The sequence below is a fragment of the Eptesicus fuscus genome, chromosome 6 (assembly GCF_027574615.1).
Source record: "Eptesicus fuscus isolate TK198812 chromosome 6, DD_ASM_mEF_20220401, whole genome shotgun sequence".
NCBI classification, from domain to species: Eukaryota; Metazoa; Chordata; class Mammalia; order Chiroptera; family Vespertilionidae; genus Eptesicus; species Eptesicus fuscus.
This window is the reverse complement of record NC_072478.1, coordinates 41,027,636-41,054,256: the sequence shown is the minus strand read 5'-3', so window position 1 is coordinate 41,054,256 and position 26,621 is coordinate 41,027,636. Positions and strand designations below refer to the sequence as shown.

At 34.8% G+C, this 26,621-nt stretch overlaps 1 protein-coding gene across 1 annotated transcript in view; it reads right to left on the bottom strand.

Annotated features, from left to right (window-relative positions):
• SPOCK3 (SPARC (osteonectin), cwcv and kazal like domains proteoglycan 3) overlaps nt 1–26,621 on the bottom strand; it is a 356,111-nt gene that overhangs the window by 211,414 nt on the left and 118,076 nt on the right. The window contains exon 3 of the mRNA XM_008144652.3: nt 2,780–2,825. Coding sequence (XP_008142874.1) covers nt 2,780–2,825 — 46 coding nt within the window. The remainder of the gene's footprint in view (nt 1–2,779; nt 2,826–26,621) is intronic.

Genomic DNA, 26,621 nt, shown 5'->3' with positions numbered 1-26,621 from the left:
TATATGTACCGAGGAATTATAGGCTGAAAAATGATGCCATTTATATTTTGAAATGTTAATTTACATGCTCATTAATGGTACTTTACTTTCTGCATATTTTGTGAAGCACCCTATAGAGGTGGAAGTAGATGTTATAATAAATATGGTTAAAAATGGCATAAATATAAGCATAAAAATATAATGCTAGATCTCACTCACATGTGAGATATAATTATTAACATAAACTGATGAACAAAAATAGATCCAGAGATAAATGGCAGGGGAGATGCAGGGGGTGAGAAGTCAACCAAAGGACTTGTATGCATGCATATTGGCATAACCAATGGACACAGACACTGGCACGGTGGGGGCTTGCCCTAGGGGGTGGGAATGGCTGGGGGGGTCAATCGGGGAAAAAGAAGACATATGTAAAACTTTAGACAATAAAAAAAATAGTTGATACTTTGAAAAAATGCAATGCTAAGCTAATTTTTTCTCATTCTTTTCAGGAAATATACAAATTTCCAAAAAAGAAAGTGAAAAATCAACTTATATTGATGAGCTATGCTGTTCATAAACCAATGAAAAACAGAATATAAAAATTATAAACATTCATAAAAGTCTTCTATTTTATGTTCAACAGCTCAATTAGATTTTGAAAATAATACTTAACAGAAGAGTATATCATCAGGAAAAACAACAAACATTAGAAGTCAACATCTCACATCTATTCTTTCCAAATGATGAACTCTTATCTTATTCAGAATTGAATGGGAAAAGGATGTTTTTCCTTACCCCTCAGTATGGTCTACCAATGGGTTAGTTAATATTACTCAAAGCCAAAAACAAATACATGTATCTCAAATGAACTTTTTCTATATAATACTTTCTTATGTATATTTACCAACAACACATGTTCCATTAATCAAAACCCAGGGTCTGATAGTATACAAAATATTGTCTAAAACAGAGAAACAAAGCATCCAGCTCTATTTCTAAAGTTCATTCAAGTAAATATTTATTTTTAAAGCATAAACTTTAAAATTCTGTTAGTATGTCATTATTTTATTTTAAAGCTATAATATAAGGAACAGTACCACATAGTAATTAGGAAATGGGGTTCAGGGGTCAGATTGCCTGGACCCAAATCCAGACTGTCACATTGTAGGACTATGACCCTGGACAGGAGCTTTAACTTCCTTCAGTGCCTCACCTTCCACATCATCTGGTAGTGGTTACTTTGAAGATTAAATGAACTAATATATTGAATACTTAGAATAGTGACTCAATACATGACACTCAATAAATATCAGCTATTATCATGTCATGATCTTTTTCTTTGTCTCATAAATACGATGTTTTTTGACAAGTTAGTAGGCTGAAAACCTCTTTGAAAATTAAAGTAAATCTGTTTTAAGGTACATAAGGTTTTGGAAGCTTCCCTATAGCAATCTTTTTTTATTTTTTACTTTTTTAGTGAGAGATAAATCATTGTTCAACACATCACCACACACACACACACACACACACACACAGCATCTTTATTGTAATTGGATGCACTGCATATGGCAAATTTAAGTGTTAATATCCATTTCGTACATAACTCTAATTTTTCAAGGTTTATAATTCCATCATAAAAATTCATTTCCCAAGAAAGCTTGCAAATATATCTCTGTATGCATGTCATTATTTTTTCATGGCTTGCCTTTTGGTTCATTTCACTTGACTTATTAGTAAGCAAATCAAAATTATTTTTTTTGCAAATTTTAAATGCATACTCCACAAACAAGGTGGCCACATGAAGTACAGAAGAAATAAGCTAATATGAAAGAGGGGTTTGGGATATGAGTGACTTTTCCCTATTGCAGATTAATATCAATGTGGACAACAGTTCCTGTCTAGGTCCACCCAGGTTAGTTCCCTCTTAGAGAGACTGGCTGTTGAAGCATTCATTCAAAATATATAAATATATAATCAGAAGTTCCCAGGCATAACCTAAGCTTCCTTTAATAACACATTATGGTTCCTTCTTAAAAATTATTTCTATTTTTAAGTGATACTACTTTATGGAGTAATATCTTTTGTAAGTTTACTTTAGGCTTTATAAAGTAGAAATTTCTTTTGTTTCAAACTTTAAAAAGGAAAGTCTCTAGTTTTAATATTTGTACAATTCAGTAAACAAATCTGTTTAATAATTTATATCATAATCGTTGCACTGAGTTTGGTGTTTTCATTCTCATTGTACAGGTAGAAGTACTTCCTTCCCCATGCATAATGCCCTGCTTTTACTTCTCAAGTAAGCAAACCAGAGCTACACACTGTGTGTACAGCGGTATGGGGAAACCCCAATTATATGTAAGACTTTTCCATTTGGGCCTAAGACCTAGCTGAGTCTACTTACCAGACAGCTCTGCTTAAATAAAAGTTTTTATTAACTGAGAAAGAGACACCAAAGCCATTTGTTTTGAATTTTTACACAAATATGTCTATTTCCTAGTGACTGTACTTGAGACTATATTCAAAATTGGAGAAAGTGACTTATATCACAAAAAGTGGGCATGGTATAGCTCAGAAGCCTAAATTGTAACCTAAGATCTGCATCTAATAATAAGAGTCATCCTGACATAATCATGTTATCTAATAAATATATTTTAACTACATTATTCTGAAATGAAAGCAATGATTGCAGTTTTTTCATTCATCTAAGCTCTTAAAATCTAACCAGACAGTTAATATCATGTTCAAAACAGTGATTATAGACATGTAAAGATTTTATATTTTAAAATAATTAGATTCTTACCCTGATCAAAGGCCTTTCCTGGACTCCAAGTTCGGAAATAATCATCCTAAGGGGAAAATAATGTAAATTGAGTGGATATGAGTTATTACAATGGAAAGAGTCATATAAAATCTAAAATGAAATAGAAAATACAGAAGCTGAATACAAACCTCCACTTCCTGTAATGGCAAGCAGCAAATTATAAAGAAATAAAAAAATAAAAAGAACAAGAGAAAAACAAAGTTATCAAAATGGAACACATTATTTACATGTTATAGAAATATCTTGCAATGTGTTCATTTTTCATTGCATGTCTATGGTTACTCTCACAATTTAACTATTTTGGTTTGCCACTTTACTTAAATATCATAATGCAATACTTTCAATTGCAATTCAGCATGCAATATAACATGCAGATAATTACCCTGATCTAATAAGCTATAAAAGTATCTTGCCAGTGTCCAATTACATAACTTTATAATGGTAAATGGAACCATTAATATGGCAGGAAAAATACCAAGTGATTTTCCACTAGACTATAAGGTGTAAATATACTTTATGTAAATCAGTCACTTATTAATTGATTAACTAAGGAGTTAATCAAAATGCAATTGGAAGCTTTAAAAATGCACACCTAATTCAATCTTGCCTAAAGTTTAAATCTTTTATATGAAAAAATCATTACTATATGTTTACTATCCAGTGTGTAAATATAACCATACATCACAGATGTGGGGTAAAGTATAGTGAAAAAAATTTACAAAGAGTAAAGACAAACTGAGTAACTTTACTTTATTAATGGTTTTTATACCCTAAAAGTCTTGTACACATACATACTTCATACATATCACCTTTTATGTTAAGTAGAACAGATTTCACTGCTTCAATGAATAAGCTATTTTCCCCATAGTAAGAAAAAGCACATTGCGAAGCTCCGTAATGAAACATTCCCTAGCTCAATACTTTTGGACACACAAAGTCAATCCATTGGAAACACAGAAGACAGGAAATGCAGAATGGCCAAGGAGAGTCTTTGAGTCTCCTTCCTAAGCTCTTCGCTAGTACCTTCCAATGAACAGAGAGGAAAATGTGGCATATTTTAATTATGGAAATAAATACATTTCTCAATTTTATTTATTCAAAAATTGTCAATTGCTACAAAATGTTTTCTTTATTGTGACTAATCATTTACCACCTTCTGCATTCCCACCTCACCAACTTCAAATAAAGAGATTAACCAAAGATCTTATATGCATAGTCAATGGACATAGACAATAGTGTAGTGAATGCCTGGGGCTGGTGGAAGGAGGCAAAGGGAAGAAAATGGGGGACATCAGTAATACTGTCAACAATATAAATATAATATAATATAATCCTATGTAATAAAAGTCTAATATGTTAAATGTCCAGTCATCTAGTTGGCTGTTCAACCAATCAATGCATAATATGCTAATGATATTCTAAGGCTGCTCAACTGCTCGCAATGACATGCACTGACCATCAGGGGGAAGATAGTCAACTGGTCAACCAGTCACTATGATGTGCACTGACTACCAGGGGGCAGACTCTCCAACAGGTAGATTAGCTTGCTGCTGGGGTCCAGCTGATCAGGACTGAGCAAGATGGGCCGGACATGCCCTGGAGCCTTCCCCTGGTCCCTCCCAGCCCTGATCGTGCACCAGTGGGGACCCTCAGCCTGGCCTATGTCCTCTTGCAATCTGGGACCCCTTGGGGGATGTCAGAGAGCCAATTTTGACCCAATTCTGCAGGCCAGGCAGAGGAACCCCACTAATGCACGAATTCGTGCACTGGGCCTCTAGTATAATATAATAAAAACGTTCTTATAAAAAAAGAGAGGGGCAATCCACAATAATAGGTTCTATTCTGCAAAATTATCCAGGAGTAGATTAAAGGAGGATAACACCACTGGGTATTTAAATAAACATTGATTGTTCAGTCTCTTTTTAAAATCTCTTTTAAACATCATTTTAGCATAATAGAATTCTTGGACAACTAAGGTTTTAAATTAAAAGATTCCACTCAAAGTCTCTAAAGTTTAGCTTGGATCATATCACACTCATTTAAAATATTTTCTTCTTTTGATTACATCTCACTGTTCGGGGATGATGACTATTTATTCATTTCCTGCAGGAAGAGGGATTTGAGCTTTCCTGAAATATAACTACAAGCTGGACAATGAGCACAGGAGTGATGAACCTGGAGACAGGAAAATTGGTATTTTAAGGCTGGCTTTACTTTTTACTAGCTGCACAACTTTAGAAAAGCTGATGACCTAAACCCCAGAACCCTGTGAATAAAGCTGGAAAATAATACCTACCTATCTGGTAAGGTTGCTGGGGTATTTGTTATACAAAATGTAAACTAGCAGCACAACATCTGGCATAAAGGAGAGGCTAAAGCATACTTGCTCATCACAAGGGTAAGATTCATCTTCCTCAATATCTTTGGGCCACTGCATCATTAGACATGCTCTTATCACTGCTGACAAGGTCTTTTAGTTTTCTTAGAAAGAGTCAGAGACTCCTCATAACATTTGTGAAATGCCAAATGTTAGATGTAATGAGCATTTTTAAGGCCTACATTTATGACTGCAGCATTTAATGCAACAAGGCAAGTGTTTCTGCTATCACCTCAGACTATTCTGAAGTGGTACAGCTACCAGGGGCATCATCCAAAAAGATGTGGGTAAGTCTTTATTGCAATGGTGACACCATCCATGTAAATAAGACAGATCTAGAAGAGGGAATAGGTGTGGAACAGACACTAATAACACTGATAACATGAAAGCAACATGTTTGACACAACACATAGTGTTTGAAATACTCAAGATCTTTACAGATTAGCAGAAATTAAGTGTATGTACATATAATGTTATGGTAAAATCCATCCTCAACCACTTTTAATTTAACTTCCTTCAGAATAGCATAATCACATTGAGTTAGTCTGGGACCACAGTTATAAAAATCTATAATCATAATATAAACATGAGCCAGGTTCTTTTGGCTATGTCAAGGGCAATCTCAAAGTATGGCCATTGTGGGGATCTGATACAGTATTAAAAAAAAAAAAAGCAAAATAGTTAGCCTATCAGCTATTTTTAGATATTTTTCTTTGTGTCCTCATATCACTAGACTTTGTGTGTGTGTGTGTGTGTGTGTGTGTGTGTGTGTGTGTGTGTGTGTGTGAAGATGGTTTCACCTCATTATTTCTTGGGAATTTTGCCAGGATGCGAGATAAAAGTGTGTTCACGTAAGTGTTCATTCAAGCGCAAATCTTTTGCGTCAAAAGCTTCGTGTGAATATTGGTTGTTCTCAGGCTTTAATTTAGATCCAAAATAAGCCAAGGAGGGATTTAAAAAACAACTGCAAGAAATGCCCTCAATTGGAGAAGTGCAGGTTCCCATGACTGAAACTAAGCCTGAGTATTCCAACAGGCAAAGTTGAATTCCTGTCACTCTTGTCCAAAAGCTTACACCAGTGAGTTACAGCAGCAATATTACAAAGGCAATATTATGCCTTCGCCAATTTCTTATACTTAACAAAATATTTGTTAACTTAAAAAATAATCTACATAACAAAATTTGATTTTTGTATCCTATTACTTAAACTCTTTCCTTGTGGTTTTAATGCTCGATTTTTCCTAATTTTAAATCAAATGCATATTTAACGTAGAGCACAGTCTCTCAAACTTGGCTTTAATGATACTTGGGCCAGATATTTGATGTATTGGGGGAGTGACTCTCCTGTTCACTGCAGGCTGTTTAGCAGCAACCCTAGCCCCTAGCCAGGAGATACCAGTAGCAACCTCCCTAAAGGTGTGACAAAGAGAAATGTCACCAAGTACTGCCAATGTCTCCTCAGAGGGAAAAACATCACCTTTTTGAGGACTACTGATCAGAGTTATTGGGAAATACAACAATACAAATGAATCAAAATATCCTACAACAATGGGCTACTAACAATAAAGATTTTCTTCACATACGTTTTAATATATTGAAATAACATTGTATATTCAACTTTATATACAGGTTTTTTTGTGTAACATTTATTAAGAGCACTTTAGAATTGTATTAATGTTTGTTCAAAATATATAATGCCTAATATATCTTTGTGTAAATATTACCATCATTTAGTTAGCCCTTCATATGTCTATGCTTTTGTATTGTTTATAACATTCTGCTCTAACAAACAACTCATATATAAATGACTAAGTATTTATTCTCTTATAAATATAGAATATAAGTTTAGGAAGGTGGTCCCTGTGAACAAAAACCATACCCAGAATAAGAAACTAATTTTCTGTGACAATAACTGGTTAAAACCAGGCTTTGACCAGATAGAGTAGATCGGAAGGACACATTTATATCCAAAGATCAACTGTTGAATTCATTCATTCACTGCTACATCTGTACTGATGTATCCTCCCATTGCTTGAAGGAATAACAAGGTTTGGAAAACTAGGTCAGGGATTAATTAAGCATCCTCATAGATTTTGATAAGTAATCACTTGGGAAAAGGAGTCTTGATGCCCGAGAACAACTCAACCCCTAGAGGTAAACATAAAAAGGGTGATGCTCAGGCATTAATGTTAACCATTGTTAAGCCATTGAATCTGTTCCAGTGTCCATGAAGAGCTGTATAGGCAATATATTTGAAAAGATATTGCTAGCTAAGGATGACACTTTAAAATAAAAATCAATAGAGATACTATCGATGCCTACTGGACACAATTTTGTCCTACATTCCCATAAGCATTCTGTAATTTATATTGCACAACTACTATAAAGTATTTTAAGCTAAAGAAAAAGTATTCCACAAGTATAAAATTAGACACAGAAGATTATACTTTTGGAGACACATCGCAGAAATAAACTGGGTGTTAAGCTGATGATTATCAATGGTGGGTATTTCTGATACAGCATACTAATATACTAAAGATATGACAGTCCCATTCTAGCTGTGGTATAAAATCTGATGGCTAATCTATACCAAAATTGACCAGGTGATAATATTTTCACAGTACTTATCTTCCCTATCTGAAGTCTGATAGAATATCTCAGATTTTATACAGGACCTTTGTATGTAGTGAACCATTTGGAATACACACAGACATTGAATATATATATTCATGCATATATGTTGAAATATATATTTAAATATATGGGTATATTATAGGTGTATAGTAAATTAGTTCCTGTTTATGACATTTAGATAACATTTAAGTAATATTTTAGACATGAGACATCTCACAAGTCAGATATATTTTAATCAATTATAGCTATGCAAACAAGAAAATCCACGTGGTATAAGGTTCATAAGACTTCATTACAAATTCGCAGAACTCCCTTGTATATGATTATGGAAACCTAGAAAGTGTACTCAGAGAGACTAAATAAATAAATAAATAAGTTCAGCTAGGGTATTGCCAACTATATATTTAGACACTTTATCATTACAGCACAAAGAATTCTATAAAGCCATGACATTGGCTTCATAATACACTAAGCAAGAAAGCAATTTCTCTAGTTTGCTTTTTTTTGTTTGGTTTGGTTGTTTGTTTTAATTGACAGTCACACTTGATAGTACTTTTTTTACTCTAAGGCATTTATAAGCATATTTTACTATATTAAGTACTTATACATTTTCTTTCATTAGTGATACACTATTTAAAATGTAATTTTTAATAGTTTACCAATAATGGATTCCTCCAAAAGCAGTAGTGTTTTATCAGTGATGTCATTCATATAATATCTCACATTTTGAATAAATTGATTAAAATTTTTAAAAATTCCATAATTAATAATTACAAGAATTTAAAAATGGTACAATTAAAAAAAGCAACAATTTCAATGGATGAGTTAGACATTTAAAAAACAAAGATGAAAATATATCATCAGGATATCAAGGCCAAGAGTAGTTCTGATACAGTTAGAACCCTCTATCTTCCACTTACTCTATTTCAACTGTTCTTAAGTTTTTTTTTTATACAAATTAAGATTAATAATAATGCCTTTAAGCTGTGGAAAGATTAGACAATATGTGTAATGTATTAGTATAGTTTCTAGTTCACAATAAGCACATAAAAATTGGCACCTATCATTATTATAACCAGGAAAACATTCTAGTGATTGTCATAATGTCTTTCTTAAATTAGCATCATACAAAAATAAAAATATTTAATACAATACTTGGTATATGCTAGAAGGAAGATTGTTAAGATATGGAACAGGCAGTGGGAAAACAGCTTGTTAGTATCTCATTGTGGCCTCTGGATTTTGAAGCCAAGTGCACATAAAGTATGACCTATTCACTTCCCAAAGATCTATCAGAGATTTGTCACTTTGTCTCCATGATCCCCAGTGATTCTAATGAGCATTTATTGTGCATTCAATAAATGCTCAGGAAAAAGTAAATTAAGTGAAACATAGTCTGTGAGCTCAGAATCTAATGTGAAGGTCAGAAGCACTCCATAATTGGCTATTTGAAGACAAACCTGTACAAATTATGATGGGAACAAAGAAAGAAAGCAAATCTACACTAATAAAAGAGAAAGATGCTAATTGACCGTACCTGCATGACACCCACCAGCCAATCAGGAGTAAGTATGCAAATTAACCCAACAAAGATGGCATGTTAATTTGAATACACAGGCACTGAGTGGCTGGGGGCAGGACGCTTGTGTCATCACCAGGGCGACGATGCAGGTGTTCTGCACTGCCCCAGCCACTCTGGGCCTCTGGGCAGCTTGGGAAGGTGGAAAGGCGGCTCCAGGGCCGGAGCAAAGGCAGAAAGGCAGCTTCGGGTTGGAGCAAAGGCAGTGCTGGCAGCCAGGGGAAGAAAAGCCCATTCTTACACGAATCTTTGTGCATCAGGCCTCTAGTAAATCTATAATGTTCTACATGGGAAGTCTTCACAGGGAAGGCAACTTGTAAGCATGCTCACATAGGATATAGAAACCAGAAAGTTAATGTTCCAAGGGCGTTGAGATAGTATCTAGTCTTCCATAACTTTAGAGATGAAGAATCTGAAGCTCCTGTCCTATAGGAATAGATAATCTGCACAGACGGCCTTCATCAATTGCTTCCCTTACTATAACGTCCATCCGACTACTCACAACAGATGAAGTCTCATCCTCCTTCCTTTGTTAACAGTGTGACTTTCATGCCTTGCTTGACCAATAGAATGTAGCAGAGTGGATTTCAAGAATTTGTAGAGCTAATTTACAAAAGGCTTTTCATTCATTCAGCCACTATGAGAGAAGCCCAGGTCACATGGAGAAGCCACTGATCTATATCCCAAATTTCATCTAAATTCATTGCCAGCAAATGAGAGAGCCTTTCTGAACTTCAAAATGACTTGAAACCCAGCATCCATTCTACTACAATCACTTATTAGAGAACCAAAGTATTAACTATAGAACTGAGCCTAGTCAGAGCATAGATGCATGAGAGATAATAATAAACTGGTTTTAAGTCCCTAAGTTTTAAGGTAGTTTGTTACACAGCAATTAATAACTGGAAAGCCCCCAAAGCATATAATTAGTCAGTTACAAATTTCCAAATCTTGTTTAGTATGTCTTTCATAACAGCATGTCTTTGTATACATAGATACTGAATCTCCAAACTGCCCTTTGTTCGCAGGATTTAAGCTGTGATCCATTCAAGAAATCCTTACAACATCAATCCTTCTGGGTGTCTGATGCTGAACAATGGCTTTTAGCCTTAGAACACAGCTACTTGACCTTGCAGAGAACTCTTCAGAACAAATCCTGAGGAGTCATCAGTATCTTGGCCCTGTATATACATATCAATCTATGCTCTATTGATTCTTTTCTGGGATTCTCCTCTATATCCACTGACTTTGTTTCTCTTCCTAGACTTTTCAATCAACCCCTAATCACCATAAAATATCCTTCATCTAAACCTATTCACCTGACTTCCTAACCTGTACCTACTGGCCTCTATTTGGGTAAGTCTTGCCTCCAAAAAAAACACCCCTACCCCCTAATACTTTTTCCCCACAAGCCAGTAAAAGACAAAAGGGTATATGGCTTCAAATTTCACCCTAATTGGACATAGTCACAAACACATTCAGAAAGTAGAGAGAGTGTGTTGGCCCTATACCTCTTCAGGGAAGGAGATATTGGACCAAAGGTACCACAGTCAAAGACCCTATTTATTTCTAAGGAATAAGACAATCAACAAAATGTTTATATTTAAGGGAATTACAAAAGGCATAAAGATCCCTGATTTTTAACCTTACTGCAACAATTATATTTTCTCATTCACCTCTCAAGAATAAGTATAACAAACTGTTGCTCTACTTATTGACAAAGACGATTAATTTTGTATGTGTACATAAGAATAAATTTTGCAGGATTTCTGTATTTTGTGATTATCCTCTAAACCTTCTCATGCAAAACCTTCAAATTTCTCTAAAATTAACTCTTATTACTTGTTATGTTTCAATACCTCAGGTTTTGCTATTCTATGAGCTAAAAGATAGCAACGGAAACCTGTGTGTTTTAATGTATATTATGACAGTCTCATTTACACATCTCATCCTATTATGGGAAGAATTACTAGTATAATTTTTAAGACAGCAAATTTCACAAAGAGGCATTTCCCCTGTGTAAAAATACTTAATATGTGATTTGATCACAAGATAGAGTAAGTAAGCATCGCATGACGGTAAAGAAATTACCTATATGAGATGAACTATCTGTTTCAGGTCCCCAAGTGTCACATTCATTACCAAAGTACCACTCATTTTCCATGTGATGTCCTAGGACCCTGAAAGAATGCATTTATAACACTTTGGTGAGCCTTTTATTTTTTAGAGAACATTTCATGCTCCCTGATTCACCACAGATTAAGCACATAAATAAAATAAATTGTGCGAAAAGGACAGTGCCATTGGGATATACCTCAATGGTCTCTGAAAAAGTCTGCAAATTGAGGTACAAATCCTTCTGGATATATACGGATGAGTACTGGTTACTATTACATTGATATATAAAACTAAAAGTTCATTCACATCTGGAAAAGACACAAAAACACGTTTTAATTAATAAAATAAGGACTTTTCAATATTGGGAATCTTCATTGTAACTACAAGAACACTAACATACTTAAAGAAATTGGGGCTGGGGAGGAAGTGGCTTGAAGTTACTGCTCACGTGCTCTGTACAGGGAATTGTGCTAAATTCTTTATGCATCTGTAAGAGGTGAGTACTTCCAATATCATTCGAATTTCACTACTGAGGAAAATGAAGCAGAGATTAAGTAATCTGTTAAAATTATACAGCTAGTTAGAAGTAGAGGTGGGATTTGAAGCCCAGAAGTGTGGCTCACAGAGACTGCATGCTTAAGCATTACACTATACCACAGGTCAGCATCCATGTCCCATGGGCCAGGCCCACCACCTATTTCTGTAAATTAAGTTTTGTTAGAACACAGTCACACCCATCCTTTTACATATTGTCTATGGCACTCATCACAGCAGAGTAGAGTAGTTATGACTGAGTCCATTCGGCCTGCAAAACATAATGGCCTGCAAAGCTGGTTTTATACTATGATCCTATACTATACTACACCCATAAAACATGGTTATGAAATAATAAGAAAACAACATTTAATGGAAAACATCTCTATTTCCACACAGAAAAGCAAATCTCTTTAGAAGGGGGAAAAAGTATTTTAGATGTTTAATGTTCTGAATCTATGTGATTCATTCCCATAATCTCAAGGCTTCTAAATTTTCCAAATATTTCATTTCCCCTTTCTGACCATAAATCTATCATCTAGCTTGTATAAAAAGCTACAGATGAGTTTATTTTATTTTCACCACAGGAAATCAAAATGAATAATCTGGAACCAAGGAAGAATATGATTCTAAAAAATCTGTTTGATATATCACACCAAATAAGTTTGTTATCTTTATTGTTGAAAGTATCACAGATGTTCCCTTTTCCCCCCATTGACCCCTTCTAGCCTGCACCTGCCTCCAACCCTAGGTCTTCACCCCACTACTGTCTATATCCATAATATATGCATATATGCAAATAAATTATTTGGCTAATCTCTTTCTACCCACCCATTCACCCTACCTTCCCTTTGAGATTGGACAGTCTGTTCCATGCTCAAACGTGCATTAAGTATGAGATCATTATCCTCAATTTAAAATGAAAACCAAAGAATAAGTTAAGGTAAAGAACCTGTAGATGCTATAAAATTGTTTCTAATCCTAGAACACTTTCCAGATTAATAAATGAAAAACTTTATTGTTTAGTTTTGGGGCAAAATCCAGTATGAATATTCCCATATTTATTTCATATTATTTTGGTATTTATGCCATTTTCTTAGTGTTCATAACTCATAACTTTTAAAAACTCTATAAAACTAGATATTGAGTATAGTTTAAATATAAGAATGTGTATCATATCAAAGGTAAATTTTAGAAAATGTTATATATTTACATATATAAAATACATATTATCACTCTAATAGTCATTAGCATATAGTCAATGAAAACATGGTACTATTTAAAATATGAATTAAATAACTGTATAAAGTAGAGAAAATTTAACATCATAAATGCAAGCAAAATTATGTTTATCTTTTTTAGACTGTCCTACCTTAAAAACAAGGTGTGTTGGTTATTTCATTATTTAATCAATAATATATTTCTGTTTGTTTTTTCTCCTGCAGCAAAAGTAAGCCTTTTCAGATTCTATGCTGATTAGATAGTAGGGAAAAATTTTATAAGTGAATTCCAATTACTTTCAACTGGGTACTTTATGATGATTAATACCTGTGAATAACATCTTTTTGAACATAGGTATTTTTAGATACAAATTGAAAGCTGGTTTGCTCCCATTGAATCTTTATTTTTAAGGCAATTTCCAATTTTTTTTCATGGTTATTATCATTTTATTTCATCCTGTGTAAATTGAAATTCTCATGCACAGTTGCCATTACCTGTAGTAATAGTGTTATAGTCATAGTTCAAATAGTGCTATAGTCATAGTTCACTGGTTTGTAAAAATCTTTTAAGTATGATTTATTCTTGCCCTGGAAACTTGGCTTTGTGACTAGTATCTTCTCCTTAATCTTCAGCATTACAGAGATGGGAGACTTTCTCAAAGAATGATCCTTTCCTCAATTAAAAAATTGGGTGTATCTTGAAAATTATATGTATCTTGTAGCTTGTCCCTTATTTAAGTTTTAGATTTCAGATTTCTTGAAACACTGAAATGATAATACCACCAAAAACATCAACACAATAGGTTTTTAATGTCCCAGTATACCAGACAGCTGGAAATGAGAGTTATAATGTGTAGTGAAGGATTATATTGAGGATAGTGCTAATAAACAGTCCCCAGGAATCACTGGATTCTTTGTGTACTGGTAGTAAATGAGACACACACTGCCCATCAATTTTTAGGAAGGGCATAGTTAGCTCAACTCCATAATAAGTTGTACCAAAATTTAGTGTCTTAGAATAGCGTATTTCAGAGAAAAAAATAATAGAAAAGAAAGAAAAACAAACAAAAAGAATAGCGATTTTCAACCTTTTTCATCTCATGGCACACATAAACTAATTACTACTAAAATTCTACAGCAAACCAAAAAATATCTTATATTTTTTTGCTTATCTGACAAAAAATAGGGATACTTTTTATTAATTTACAAAAAAAAAATTATCTACTCTTTTTGCTCCATAGTGACTTTTTAAAAAATCAGCTGTATTGCTTGTACTAGTATATAAGGTTTTCTGGTAACAAGAATTAAGCAATCAGATGTAACTTTATTATGCAACATAACCAATAAGATGTAACACTATTATATGACCTATATATTTATAAGTTAAGACAGAGCATTAATACCAAATGGCTATTGTTGTGTTGACTATTGTCATTTTTTATTTATTTCACAATTGAAGGAAAAGAGGTCAGTGCCCCTGACTAAATAATTAGGTATTGCATGTTTTAAAAATTCTTGAGGCACACTGGTTGAAAATTGCTAGCTTGGAACAACAAATCTTTACCTTACATTTTCTAACGTTCAAAAATCTGGCCAAGCTAAATGCTGCTGCCACAGAGTCTCCCAATCAAGGTGCCAACCAGGCTGTATCCTCATCTGAAAGTTTCACCAAGGGAGGATCATCTTCCAAACTTTCAAATATTGGGGGGGGGACAAAGATTTTGTCCTTCCTAAATTTTGGATTGAGTATTTCAGTCCCTCACTGGCTCAGTCCTAGTTTCTTGCCACATGCTCTCTCCACATGCCAGCTCACACCATCGTTTTCCTTAGTATGAGGCCTTCAACAGAGAGTGAGAGAGGATGTCTAAGACAGAATATGATCTTTCATACGGTAATTTCAGATTAACATGCAATCACTATTGCACATTTTATTTGTTAGACCAAATTTAAGCACAAAAGCATGCGTACCAGGATGTTGGGATCAATGGGGTTCCATCTTAGAGGTTTGCCACTACAAGGGGGTGTTAGAAACTAGTTTACTCATTTTACAGAACAATATTTCATTTTCCATTGTCGAGAGTCTCAAGAAAAGGCATTTCAAATGTGACTCATTTGTTTAATTTTAAGATTCTGTAAACTTCACTGTGTATACCTATACTATGCAGCAATGCTTCTAAACCTATTTGTGGTGAAGAATCAGTTTTATTTTCTCCTACCATTGCAGAACAAATAAGTACACAACAAAATAAATGATTTTAAAATAAAATAAAAACAGACAATAAAAGGATTCCAAGTCAGTTACTGGTGGAATCCATACTCAAATGTAAATGAGAACACAACAACCCAAAATCTATGGGGCACAATGACAGCAATCCCAAGAGGGAAAGTCACAGCATTACAGGCCTATTTTAAGAAACAAGAAAAATCTCAAGTAAGAAATCTATTTCACACCTAAAGGAACTTGAAAAACAACAACAAACAAAGCCCAAAGTGAGTAGAAGAAAGGAAATAAGATCAGACCAGAAATAAACATCATAAAGTCTAAAAAAGCCATACAAAAGATCAATAAAATCTAGTGCTCGTTCTTTGAAAAGATAAACAAGATTGACAAACCTTTAACCATACTCAACCAGGAAAAAAAGAACCCAAGTAAAGAAAATCAGAAATTAAAGAGGGGAAGTAACAACTGACAGCAAAGAAATATGAAGGATTGTAAGAAAATATTATGAACAACTATATGCCAACAGATTGTAAAACTAGGGTAAATGGATAAATTCCTAAAAACAATCAATCTTCCAAAACTGAATCAGGAAGAATCAGAAAATCTGAATAACCAATTACAACCAATAAACTCAAAACTGTAATAAAATAAAAATAAAACACAAAATGTTCATTGCAGTATTATGTACAATAGCCACGATTTGGAAGTAGCCCAAGTGCCTATTAGTAGATCAGTGGATTTAAAAAAAAAAAAAAAAAAAAGCTGTGGTACATTTACACAGTGGAATTGTACTCGGCCATAAAAAAGAAACAAAATCTTACCTTTTGTGGCAACATGGATGGACCTGGAGAATATTATGCTAAGTGAAATAAGCTAGTCAGAGAAAGACAAACACCATATGATTTCACTTATATGTGGAATCTAATGACTAAAATAAACTAACCAACAAAATAGAAAAAGACTCATAAGTATAGAGAACAGACTGAAAGTTGTCAGAGGGAAAGGGGTTCGGGGCAGGGGGGACCTGAGTGAAAAAGATGAAGGAATTAAGAAAAAAAGAAAAAACAGACACAGACATAGGCAATAGTATGGTGATTGCCAGAGAGAAAAGGAGGAGGTGAAAGAGGGCAAAGGGGACAATAAATGATAGTTGAAAGATACTTGACTTTAGGTGGTGAGCATGTGATACAATATGTAGATTATGTGTTATAGAGTGGTGCACTTGAAACCTGTATGGTTTTATTAACCAACTAGAGGCCCGGTGCACGAAATTCATGCCAGGTGGGGGTTGGGGGAACTTCTCTCAGCCTGGCCTGCACCCTCTTGCAATCCAGGACCCCTTGGGGGATGTCTGACTGCTGGTTTAGGCCCGATCCTGATCGGGCCTAAACCAGCAGTCGGACATCCCTCTCACAATCTAGGACTGCTGGCTCCTAACCGCGGCCTGCCTGCCTGCCTGATCATCCCTAACTGCTTGCCTGCCTGCCTGATCGCCCCTAACCACCTCTGCCTCTGCTCCCACTGCTGTGGCTTCATCTGGAAGGACGTCTGGAATGACGTCCAGAAGGTCATTTGGCTGTCTGGTCTAATTAGCATATTATGCTTTTATTATTATAGATGTCACCCCAATAAGTTCAATTAAAAAAAACAACCAGACATAAAATATAAACTTAAGCTTATTATTATTAGAGTTAATATAAATTTTTTTTTGTCAATATGAGAGACACATCTATTGGTTGCCTCCAGCAAGCACCTGACCAAGGGGGGATCAAACCTGCAACCTAGGTTCATGCCCTTGACTGGAAATCAAACCCAAGACCCTTAGGTCCAAGGGCCAAAGCTCTAATCACTGAAACAAACCAGTCAGGGCAACACTGTGTTACGTTTAAAATGCTTTTCACCAAGATTTGCTTATAATTAAATTAAAGGGGTTTTTTTTTTGTTATTAATTCACTATTATTTTTAACAAATTTTAGCAAATAGGCCATATGTTGGAAAAAACACCGATAATTTCACAGACATAAATATTATATATCTACAACTATAGTCTACATATTTAAATCCAAGAGTTACTGCTTGTAAATAATGGTTGGGGAATTATTAGCATGTGGTCACACCACATTGTGTGTGGTAATTGGTTCTGTTGACCCATAGGGTAAGTTTTTGCAGCTGTTTTAAGGAGTGCCCAGTGATGTTCCCAAGTGCCCTAAGCCATGCCCCAGCTGTGCATTTGTTTACTCAAGGTGACTGGTGAATGCAAGTATTTACTAGACCCTTTCAGTATAAATTTAAAATTACTGTAATGCATACTGAGAATTTTTCTGTGAAATTGAACTTTTCACATATATATAATTTCAATTACACAAATGTGTCTACATAAGTAAAAACAGGTAAACTAATTTGTAAATTTTTTAACATTGGTATTTGAAAAAACTACTTTATTATATAATGGAACTTTCTCCTTTAAAGGATACCCTTTCACCTGAATTAGTCCATTATATTGAGGTTTTACTGTAGATCATTTAAAAACTCAGCTTGCCATTTTTACATTATTTTGAATGATGGCAATAAAAATAAATGTACCATAGGTATATCAAGTTCACACATAAGTGACTGAAGTGAAAACACGACACATACTTGTAAAAGTATTCATGGAACTGACTTGATATTTTAAAAACTGTTAACATATATCAATAAAAAAAGAAAAAAAGTTGTATGGTTGAAATTCATCCACTTTATTTTGTATTAAGCAAGACACTGAATAATATGTGTACCTAAATAATAAAACATGATATTCACCCAGTATTCAATTTGATTAGAAAAGATCAGTTTTGAAAGGATAATAATTCTTAATAACTATGTATGTATGTGTTTTTGTGTGTGTACGCACACACACACACACACACACACACACACACACACTTTCCACAGCTCTTCAGATTTGCAAATAATCTTGTATTGCCTATTTCATGCTACTCTTATCTCATTCTTATAAAACAAAGACAAAAGGCTATAGATCAAGAGTACAGAATTAAAATTCATAATAAAACAAACAAGATGTTCTTATCTAATTGAATCTTGTAGCTAAAATTACCAGAACATTTTAAGGAAACAAGAAACAATTCTGCTTCTTTTTTCCCTTTCCTGAATATAAAAAAAAATGATTTTTTGTAATATGGCTCAATTCTAATGTTTAACATATAATATCTGTTTTTATTGGTGCTCCATGCTCCTCATTTGTACTCCAATAAAGCCAAAAGCTAAGTAAGTTTTAAATATTATGAAAAAAGATTAATAATAGTAACCATCACAATACAGTTCATATAATTGGTTTCATTTTTATTGCACTTAATTATTATATGTGAGTTATTTATAGAAAGAAGAAAGGGAAAAATGGAAGGAAGGAGAAAGGAAGGAACAAAGAGATGACAGAGGGAGGGAGGTAGGGATTTTTTAACAAATATTCATTTAATAGCTTTTATGTCCCAGGTACCATGGCAGGTTCTGGCCACTAGAAGATGAAAATACATGCGTTCTCATGTGTTCTACAGTCTACAAAGGGATAAACATGGTAGTAACAAAATGTAGCTACATATAGAATGTTGAATCTGCCTTAGCCTGATATTACCAAGGTCAGAGGACACAGCATAAGAACTGTAGCTTGAAAATTGGCAAGCACTGATGTTGCATGCACAAGAACTAGCAAATAACAAGACATGTAGACACAAGAAACACATAAGTCTAATAACTACAAGTAGTTCACCATATATGAGATCATAATGTAAGTGTCAATGTGTGCCACAATTACTTGATCATAACTGTGTGTGTGTGTGTGTGTGTGTGTGTGTGTGTGTGTGTGTGTGTGTGTATGCATGCACCAGGTATGCTGGGAAGGAATGGCAAGGGGGGGGGGTGGTATAGAGATAGGCAAGGTGGCTAGGCAGAGATAAATAGGCAAGCTCAGCATAAACATATCTGCTGCTGCAAGATCTAATTTTCTCCTTTACTTCCAGATTCTCAGCTAGTCTAAATGTTTTGACATTGCCATATGGCTTCTAGAAAAATCAAGGTGTTGATATATTTACATGATTCCTTAATACCTGCACAGAATCATGGAATAATATATATATATATATATATATATATATATATATATATAAAGCCTAAGCTGGTAGCTATGATGTGCACTGACCACCAGGGGACAGAAGCTCAATGCACAGGCATAGAAACATCGAACAGACTGATGAATCTCAGAGGGAAGGGGACAGGGGGGAGGGCGGGAAGAGATTAACCAAAGATCGTATATGCATACTAGAGGCCTGGTACATGGATTTGTGCACTAGTGGGGTCTTTTGGCCTGGCCTGCGGGGATCAGGCCGAAACTGGCAGTCCAACATCTCCCACGGGGTCCCAGATTGCTAGAGGACATAGGCCAGGCTTAAGGACCCCACCAGTGCACGCTGTGCACCGGGCCTCTAGTAACAATAATAACCACAATCTCTAATATTGCTGGTATCACTCTATACCAGTTACTTTTCAAACATTGTAATTGCCCTGTGATATAGGTTTCATTTACCTTAGTTTACAGATGAGAAAAGTCTAAGTGATAAGGTCCACGGCCAGTGAATATCAGACACAAGACTCAAAACCCAACCACCTGCTCCTGGAGTCCATTCTCTTAATTGTTTTTATTTTACTTCAATTTTCTAATTTGTTATTGTATGAGTTAATTTCCAAGTGTAAGCAGCACTTTTGCTATGAGAATAATTTAGAAATTGCAACCTAAATAATTGTTACTCATTTATTTATTCAGCAGATAGTTATTATCTATCACGTTCAAGTTCTAAGCAAGACTGCAAAATCAGGTAATAAGATAAAGTGTCTCTGTCTTCTTGGAACAGAGTCTGACTGGGCTATATCACAATACAATCCTATATAATAAAAGCCTAATATGCAAATCGACCAAACGGTGGAACGACCAGTGGAATGACCGGTGGCTATGATATGCACTGACCACCAGGAGGCAGACACTCAATGCAGGAGCTGCCCCCAGCCTGCAGGCCACAGGCCAGCCAAGGCAGGTGCCAGCGGGAGCCCCCCTAATCGCCCCACAGGTTGTCCTCCAGAGGGAGGCAACCAGCAGCGACAGCGGCAGTGGGGCGATTGGGGGCGGGGCCAGCTGGCGAGCAGGTCGTCCCCACCTCCCTATTGCCCTGCCAGTTGCCCCACAAGATTGGCCCTGATCACTGGCCAGGCCTAGGGACCCTACCCATGCACAAATTTTGTGCATTGGGCCTCTAGTTCTATATAATATTTATGGATAATAGAGAGGTTCTCCCATCATTGGGAAGATTCATCTAGTTTTCCTAAATTTATTGTATTTTGACATTTACACTTTATTATTTGCTTCTCCAAATATCATTTGGGCACATGAAAATAAATCTATCCTAGCATTCATAAGAGTATATATGCAGAAATCTTAGACACAAGCTCAAAAATATTGTCAAATATAAGGATGAAACATCAGTGAATGTCTGAAGTATATTTTAAAACACAGAACTATACTTTGTTACTTTCTTCTACAAAATGTGCCAGTTCTCAAAAGTTTCAAAACTATTAATAACTTTTCAAAGCTTCCCACAAAATTGTTTTGTCAGAATCCATTCATGGGGAACGACCTATATCCCTTGGTAGAATTTAATTTATGTTCCTTGCTGTGTTTTCTTTGAACATTGTTGGATTTAATTATCTGGAATAAACTGTTCCTCTTGACAAGAAATACTGTTTCTTGGTTCTATTCCACCAAGAGCCAATAGAAAGGGTGTGTGTATGTGTGGGGGTGGGGGATCTTTACAGACTAAACATACAAAGAAAACAAAATTTCCATGGAACATGATAAAAGGAGTCATTTTGTTAGTTTTAATTAGTGATTAGATGCCAAGAATGCATAAGAAAAAAAAACCAAATGCAATAGCCAATTCTGTGTGAGTGTGTGATTAATACTGCCAGTCAACTGAATCTTGTAAGCAGTTCAGAATGTTGTTAATTACAATCCAGGGGAAAGCAAATTCAATATCAAACACTTCTAGGTAAAAGTAAATGGGATTTCATGGTGTTGGCAACTGTAATGTGTTGGAGCACTGCTGAGCTACTTCATACATTAGCATAGTTGTATATGGACTAAGTGATGCGATATTCAAAACATACTCGGATGTAGGTATTAAATTAGATCAGGACAGTGTTTGCCAGTTTCAGGGTGGGTGGCCATATGCGCTAAAAAGATAAAAGGATTTAGGCCATCGGAAAAGCAGCAAGTAGAGTTAAAATTCCCTGTAATGAAGAATGCAAGTGAATCTGTTATCTGGGGGGAACAGGTAATCCCTCACCAGCAGAATTCTTACAAAGTGCACCAAAGGCACTTTTTCCTGTTACAGATTTCTCTGCTCACTTTCCAGAGCTGGCTGTTATTCATAGTGATCAATCTTTCATATAACTATATTTACTCCTGACAGTCAAATCCCTACTCTTTATGATATTTCACATCCTGAAACAGAGGAAAGGGCAATTTCCCACCAGGATAGTTCCAATCTAGTGACCTGTCTTCTGTGGCACTGGAAGGTCAGGGAGGTCAGGTGACACTGGGCATGCCGTCTGCAAAATAGCTTCCAATGACACATTACCTAGATAGGCTAACTGGTAGTTTTCTACTAATATGCAACGTAAGTAACTTGGAAGACTATTTAACATAGGAGGCGGATGTTTCCCAAGGTTACTCCAAGTATGAAACACAAATCTCTTGTTTGTAATATATGGAGCTTGTGAGGATTACCATGGTATGATCACTGGGTTCAAATTCCATGGTTTACAAGAATACCCATGTGCAAATACACTTGGGTAAGAACTCTTGAAGGTTTCTCAATTTTCGGTTACATATTAAAAGATGTGAATAGAGACAGGTATGAATTATCTAAATATGCTAGAAATTATGATCTCTATCAGCCCCCAGATGGGAAAGACAAATAGTAACATTGTTTCTACCATAAGAAAGCATTGCATATTTTTTTAACCCTATCATTTTTTCTCTTTTAATTTTCAATTTCTCTGGAATACTTTCCTTTTATATTTTTATCTCTTTCAAATTTTTTCCTCTCTGAGAATAAGCCCGCGATATAGGTGCTTGATGTCACTGAACAGCTCTGAGGCGAGTTCACTGGTGTCAACTAAAATCTGGATGGAATTTTTAGAGTCCAGAAATATTTTCTTGACAGTTACATTAATAATCATCCTTACCTATATGGACTGTGCAGCCAAAAATGTCAGCATGATTACTTTGGTCTTTGAAATTGTCCTAAATTCACTTTCATAGGAAGCAGAGTTTTGGTGCGATCTAAGCAGGAACGTACTAGTAGGTATTCCTTTGAAGTGTCCACCCTACAAATACTTTGCTCTACATCTTGGTGTCTTTAGTAAAAAATAGAATAAAACTCAATATAAATTACACATTTCATATTAGTAATCAGCAATAAATTAGAATTTTTTAAATTTATCTAAAAAGTTAAGTGAGGTGATAGCATGAGTTATAAATATATCAAATATGAGGATAATCATAAATAGGAGCCTATTACATACCAAATATCTTGTAGGTACAAAGAGCCCTTGGAAATCCCATTTGGCTGTGAGGGCCTGATTAACTGAAGAAAGTTTTTTGTCTCCTTCCCCCTGCATTATCCAGGAGTATCCAAGGTGATTGGATCACGATGGTTAACAATGACCTCAATCAAAGTTATACAAAAATGTTCAAATGGGAAAACATTTATTGAGTGTCTTTTTGAATGCAAAGCACTACTTGACCTGGCCCTCACCCTCATAGACATTAAAGAAAATATAAAATAGCCCAGCTGCAGTGTTTCAGTGGTTGAGTGTTGACCTATGAACCAGGAGGTTGCAGTTTGATTCCAGTTGGGGCACAAGCCCGGGGTTGCATGCTTCATACCCAGTGGGGTATGTGCAGGAGGCAATCAATGATTATCTCTCACCAATGATGTTTCTAGCTCTCTCTACCTCACCCTTCCACTCCGAAATCACTATATATATCTCTCGTCCTTACCTATATGTACTGTGTAGCCAAAAATGTCTTTGGTCTTTGAAAATGTCCTAAATTCACTTTCATATATATAAAGCAACCAAAGTATCAGGATGAAAGGAAGTCATAGTTGCTGCTCCTTCCTCTCTGATCTGATAGCAGAATCTAGAAAACTCTGAAAAACGACTATAGGTATTTGAAATGTTTATCTTGGAAAAGACTTCAAAGAGCAAGAAAAAAAAGGGGGGCGGGGGGAGGAAAGGAAAATAAACTCTAAAGGACATTTTCTCTTATTATTAAATTGCTTATCAAAGTTGCCAGATCCCAGGCAAGGACCCAGAAAAAAACTCATATGGCTGTTAAAAGGCAAGTGTTACATTTAGACCAGGACTTCTATACCCAGTTTCTATGTTCTCTCCATGATCATTTCCAAGAGGTCACAGCATGGTGTTTTTAGATTCAACTAATCCCAAATTGAAAGATCTGCTTTCTAATTTAATAGGGATCTGACATGCCAATTGCTCTGTGTGACAATTTTCTTTTTTGCCAAAAAGTGTAATAGCCAACTTGGAAGATTGGGGTAAACATTAAATGTGATATTTTATATAAAATCCCAGTTATAATGTCTGACAGAGAAAAACTCATTAGTAGTTACTGATGGTGATGATGATGATTATAATAATGATGATGATATAACTATCCCCATATGGATATACAAATCAGAAATAGAACCTCTCAGAAATTTAATCAAAGCTCATTTTTGTTTAATATGTAGAATAATTTTCTAAACAGTCAGAGATAATCATATTATATTGGTTTCAATTTTAAATTGTGGATTTGATTTTATATTCAATGAAAAATATACTTCTCCTAATGAAAGAAAGAAACATGATAAAATTTATGCTTTACAAAGAGTAATCGAGTGACATGGTGGAGGGTGGGTCATAATCAAAATAGAGAGGATCCTTTCTGTATGCATATTCCAGAGCAGTATGGATTTTCATTTTGTGCTTGACTGTAACCCTGTACCTTACTATCTCTGCTTGGGGAGATACTTCCCACTTATTAAAGACAAATGTCAACCAACTACATTGACTTCAGGGTATGTTCATACTATCTCAAAATAGAACTAATATATGTTTTCATTACACATACTATACTTCATTATGATGCAGACATTTATGTCCAACACATTATGACATGCTAGATATTGTAGGTACTTAAAATAAATATCCACTGGTGGGATAAACAAACTGCCCAGATTACAATGATGGCACAGGAAGAAAAGGACAAAATAGGATGTTTGCAAACCTGTATATTAACACATATTTAAATTCTCATTAGATACTTTATTTTTGCATTTCTTCACTAACTTAGGTGATTAGTTTCTTTACCTTATTTTATCCATTCTTCAACAAGTATAAAATGGTAAAATTAGTTTGGGTTCATTGATTTTCATATTTTCTGAAAGATTATGGGAAGTAATATATTTTACCATAATAATGCATGAGAAGAAATTAAGTTCAGTTCTCATTTTTTTATTAAAAAATGTGCCAAATATTAAATCCATCATAGTTTCATATAATAAAATTCATTTACTGGAGGCTTAAGTATTCTCCATTCACTAAAATTCATGGATCAGACATGAAGGTTAAAACCAAAGAATGTCAGCAGTGGAAACTGAAATTAGAACCATGGAAGTTTTATGTCTGTCATCCTTTTATATATGAAATAGACAAAAAGGAGCTGGGATTTGGGTTCTATCAACTGTGACAGGCTCTATAACTTTGAAAGTTACCTTAAAATTTCTAATTTGATGTGCTTTCAAATGTTAAATGGGATTAACGATAATTTTTATTGCACAGGATTTTTGTGAGAACTAATTGTCTTTTATTCTGCCAAGCACTATTGGCATTTCTTTAAAACTCTGTCACTATTTTTCCTCTATTCAAGGTGTAGCATTCACTTTCCACTCTGTATTAATCATCTGCAATATTGCATATATTCTTAACTTACTCTACTAAATGAAAAGCTACTTAAGATCAAGAACTAGGTCTCATTCTTTTTATTTCTCCTACATTCCCTAACACGATGTCATACACAATGCAGTTGCTTAAGAAATGTTTGAGCCCTGACTGGTTTGACTCCGTGGATAGAGCATCAGCCTGTGGACTAAAGGGTTCTAGGTTTGATTATAGTCAAGGGCATGTACCTTGGTTGCGGGCACAACCCCAGTGGGGAGTGTGCAGGAGGCAGCTGATCAATGTTTCTCTCTCATCGATGTTTCTAACTCTCTATCCCTCTCCTTTCCTCTCTGTAAAAAATCAATAAAATATATAAAAATAAAATATTTTTTTAAAAAGAAATATTTGATCATTGCATAAATGAATAATATAAGAAATAAAAACAATGTGAAATATGAAATTTTTCTACTAATCAGAAATTGATGAACATAGCTATTGTGAATGCTTAGAAATGAAATTCATTGTTAAGATAAAAATACCCAGATTACAAGAATGATGCAGAAAGATAGAATACATTTGGCCTACCTGTATATAAAGGTGTATACATAAGAAATATTGCTTTAAGCCAACTTATCTAGATAATTTGTCCACACTTCATTCTATTTATTACTTATACAACACTCTGTGCCAGGTGTTGTCTGAAATAACATTTTTCACTCATCTAATAATCAGAGCAAACCTTTAGGGTATAGGTGTTAACTATAATTTCCTTTTTATGGATGAGAAAGTTGCAACATAGAGATTAAATAAATAACATGTCCCAGATAACAGAGCTTATACGGTAAATATCAGAGCCAGAATTTGAATTTAGACACAGGATCTTCAGTTTCCGCTGTCCTAACCATTATATTATGATACAATAGTTCCAAAAATAGTGTCATCACTACCTTCTTGAAACATAGAGCATAATTCTTCTGATATTTGCAATAAATATATTAAGGTTACAGTAAGAACCACTGATAGCAAATTTATTTTTTTAGTACTAGTGGCAACAGAACATACTTTCATCCACAAATCTTATCCCAAGAACA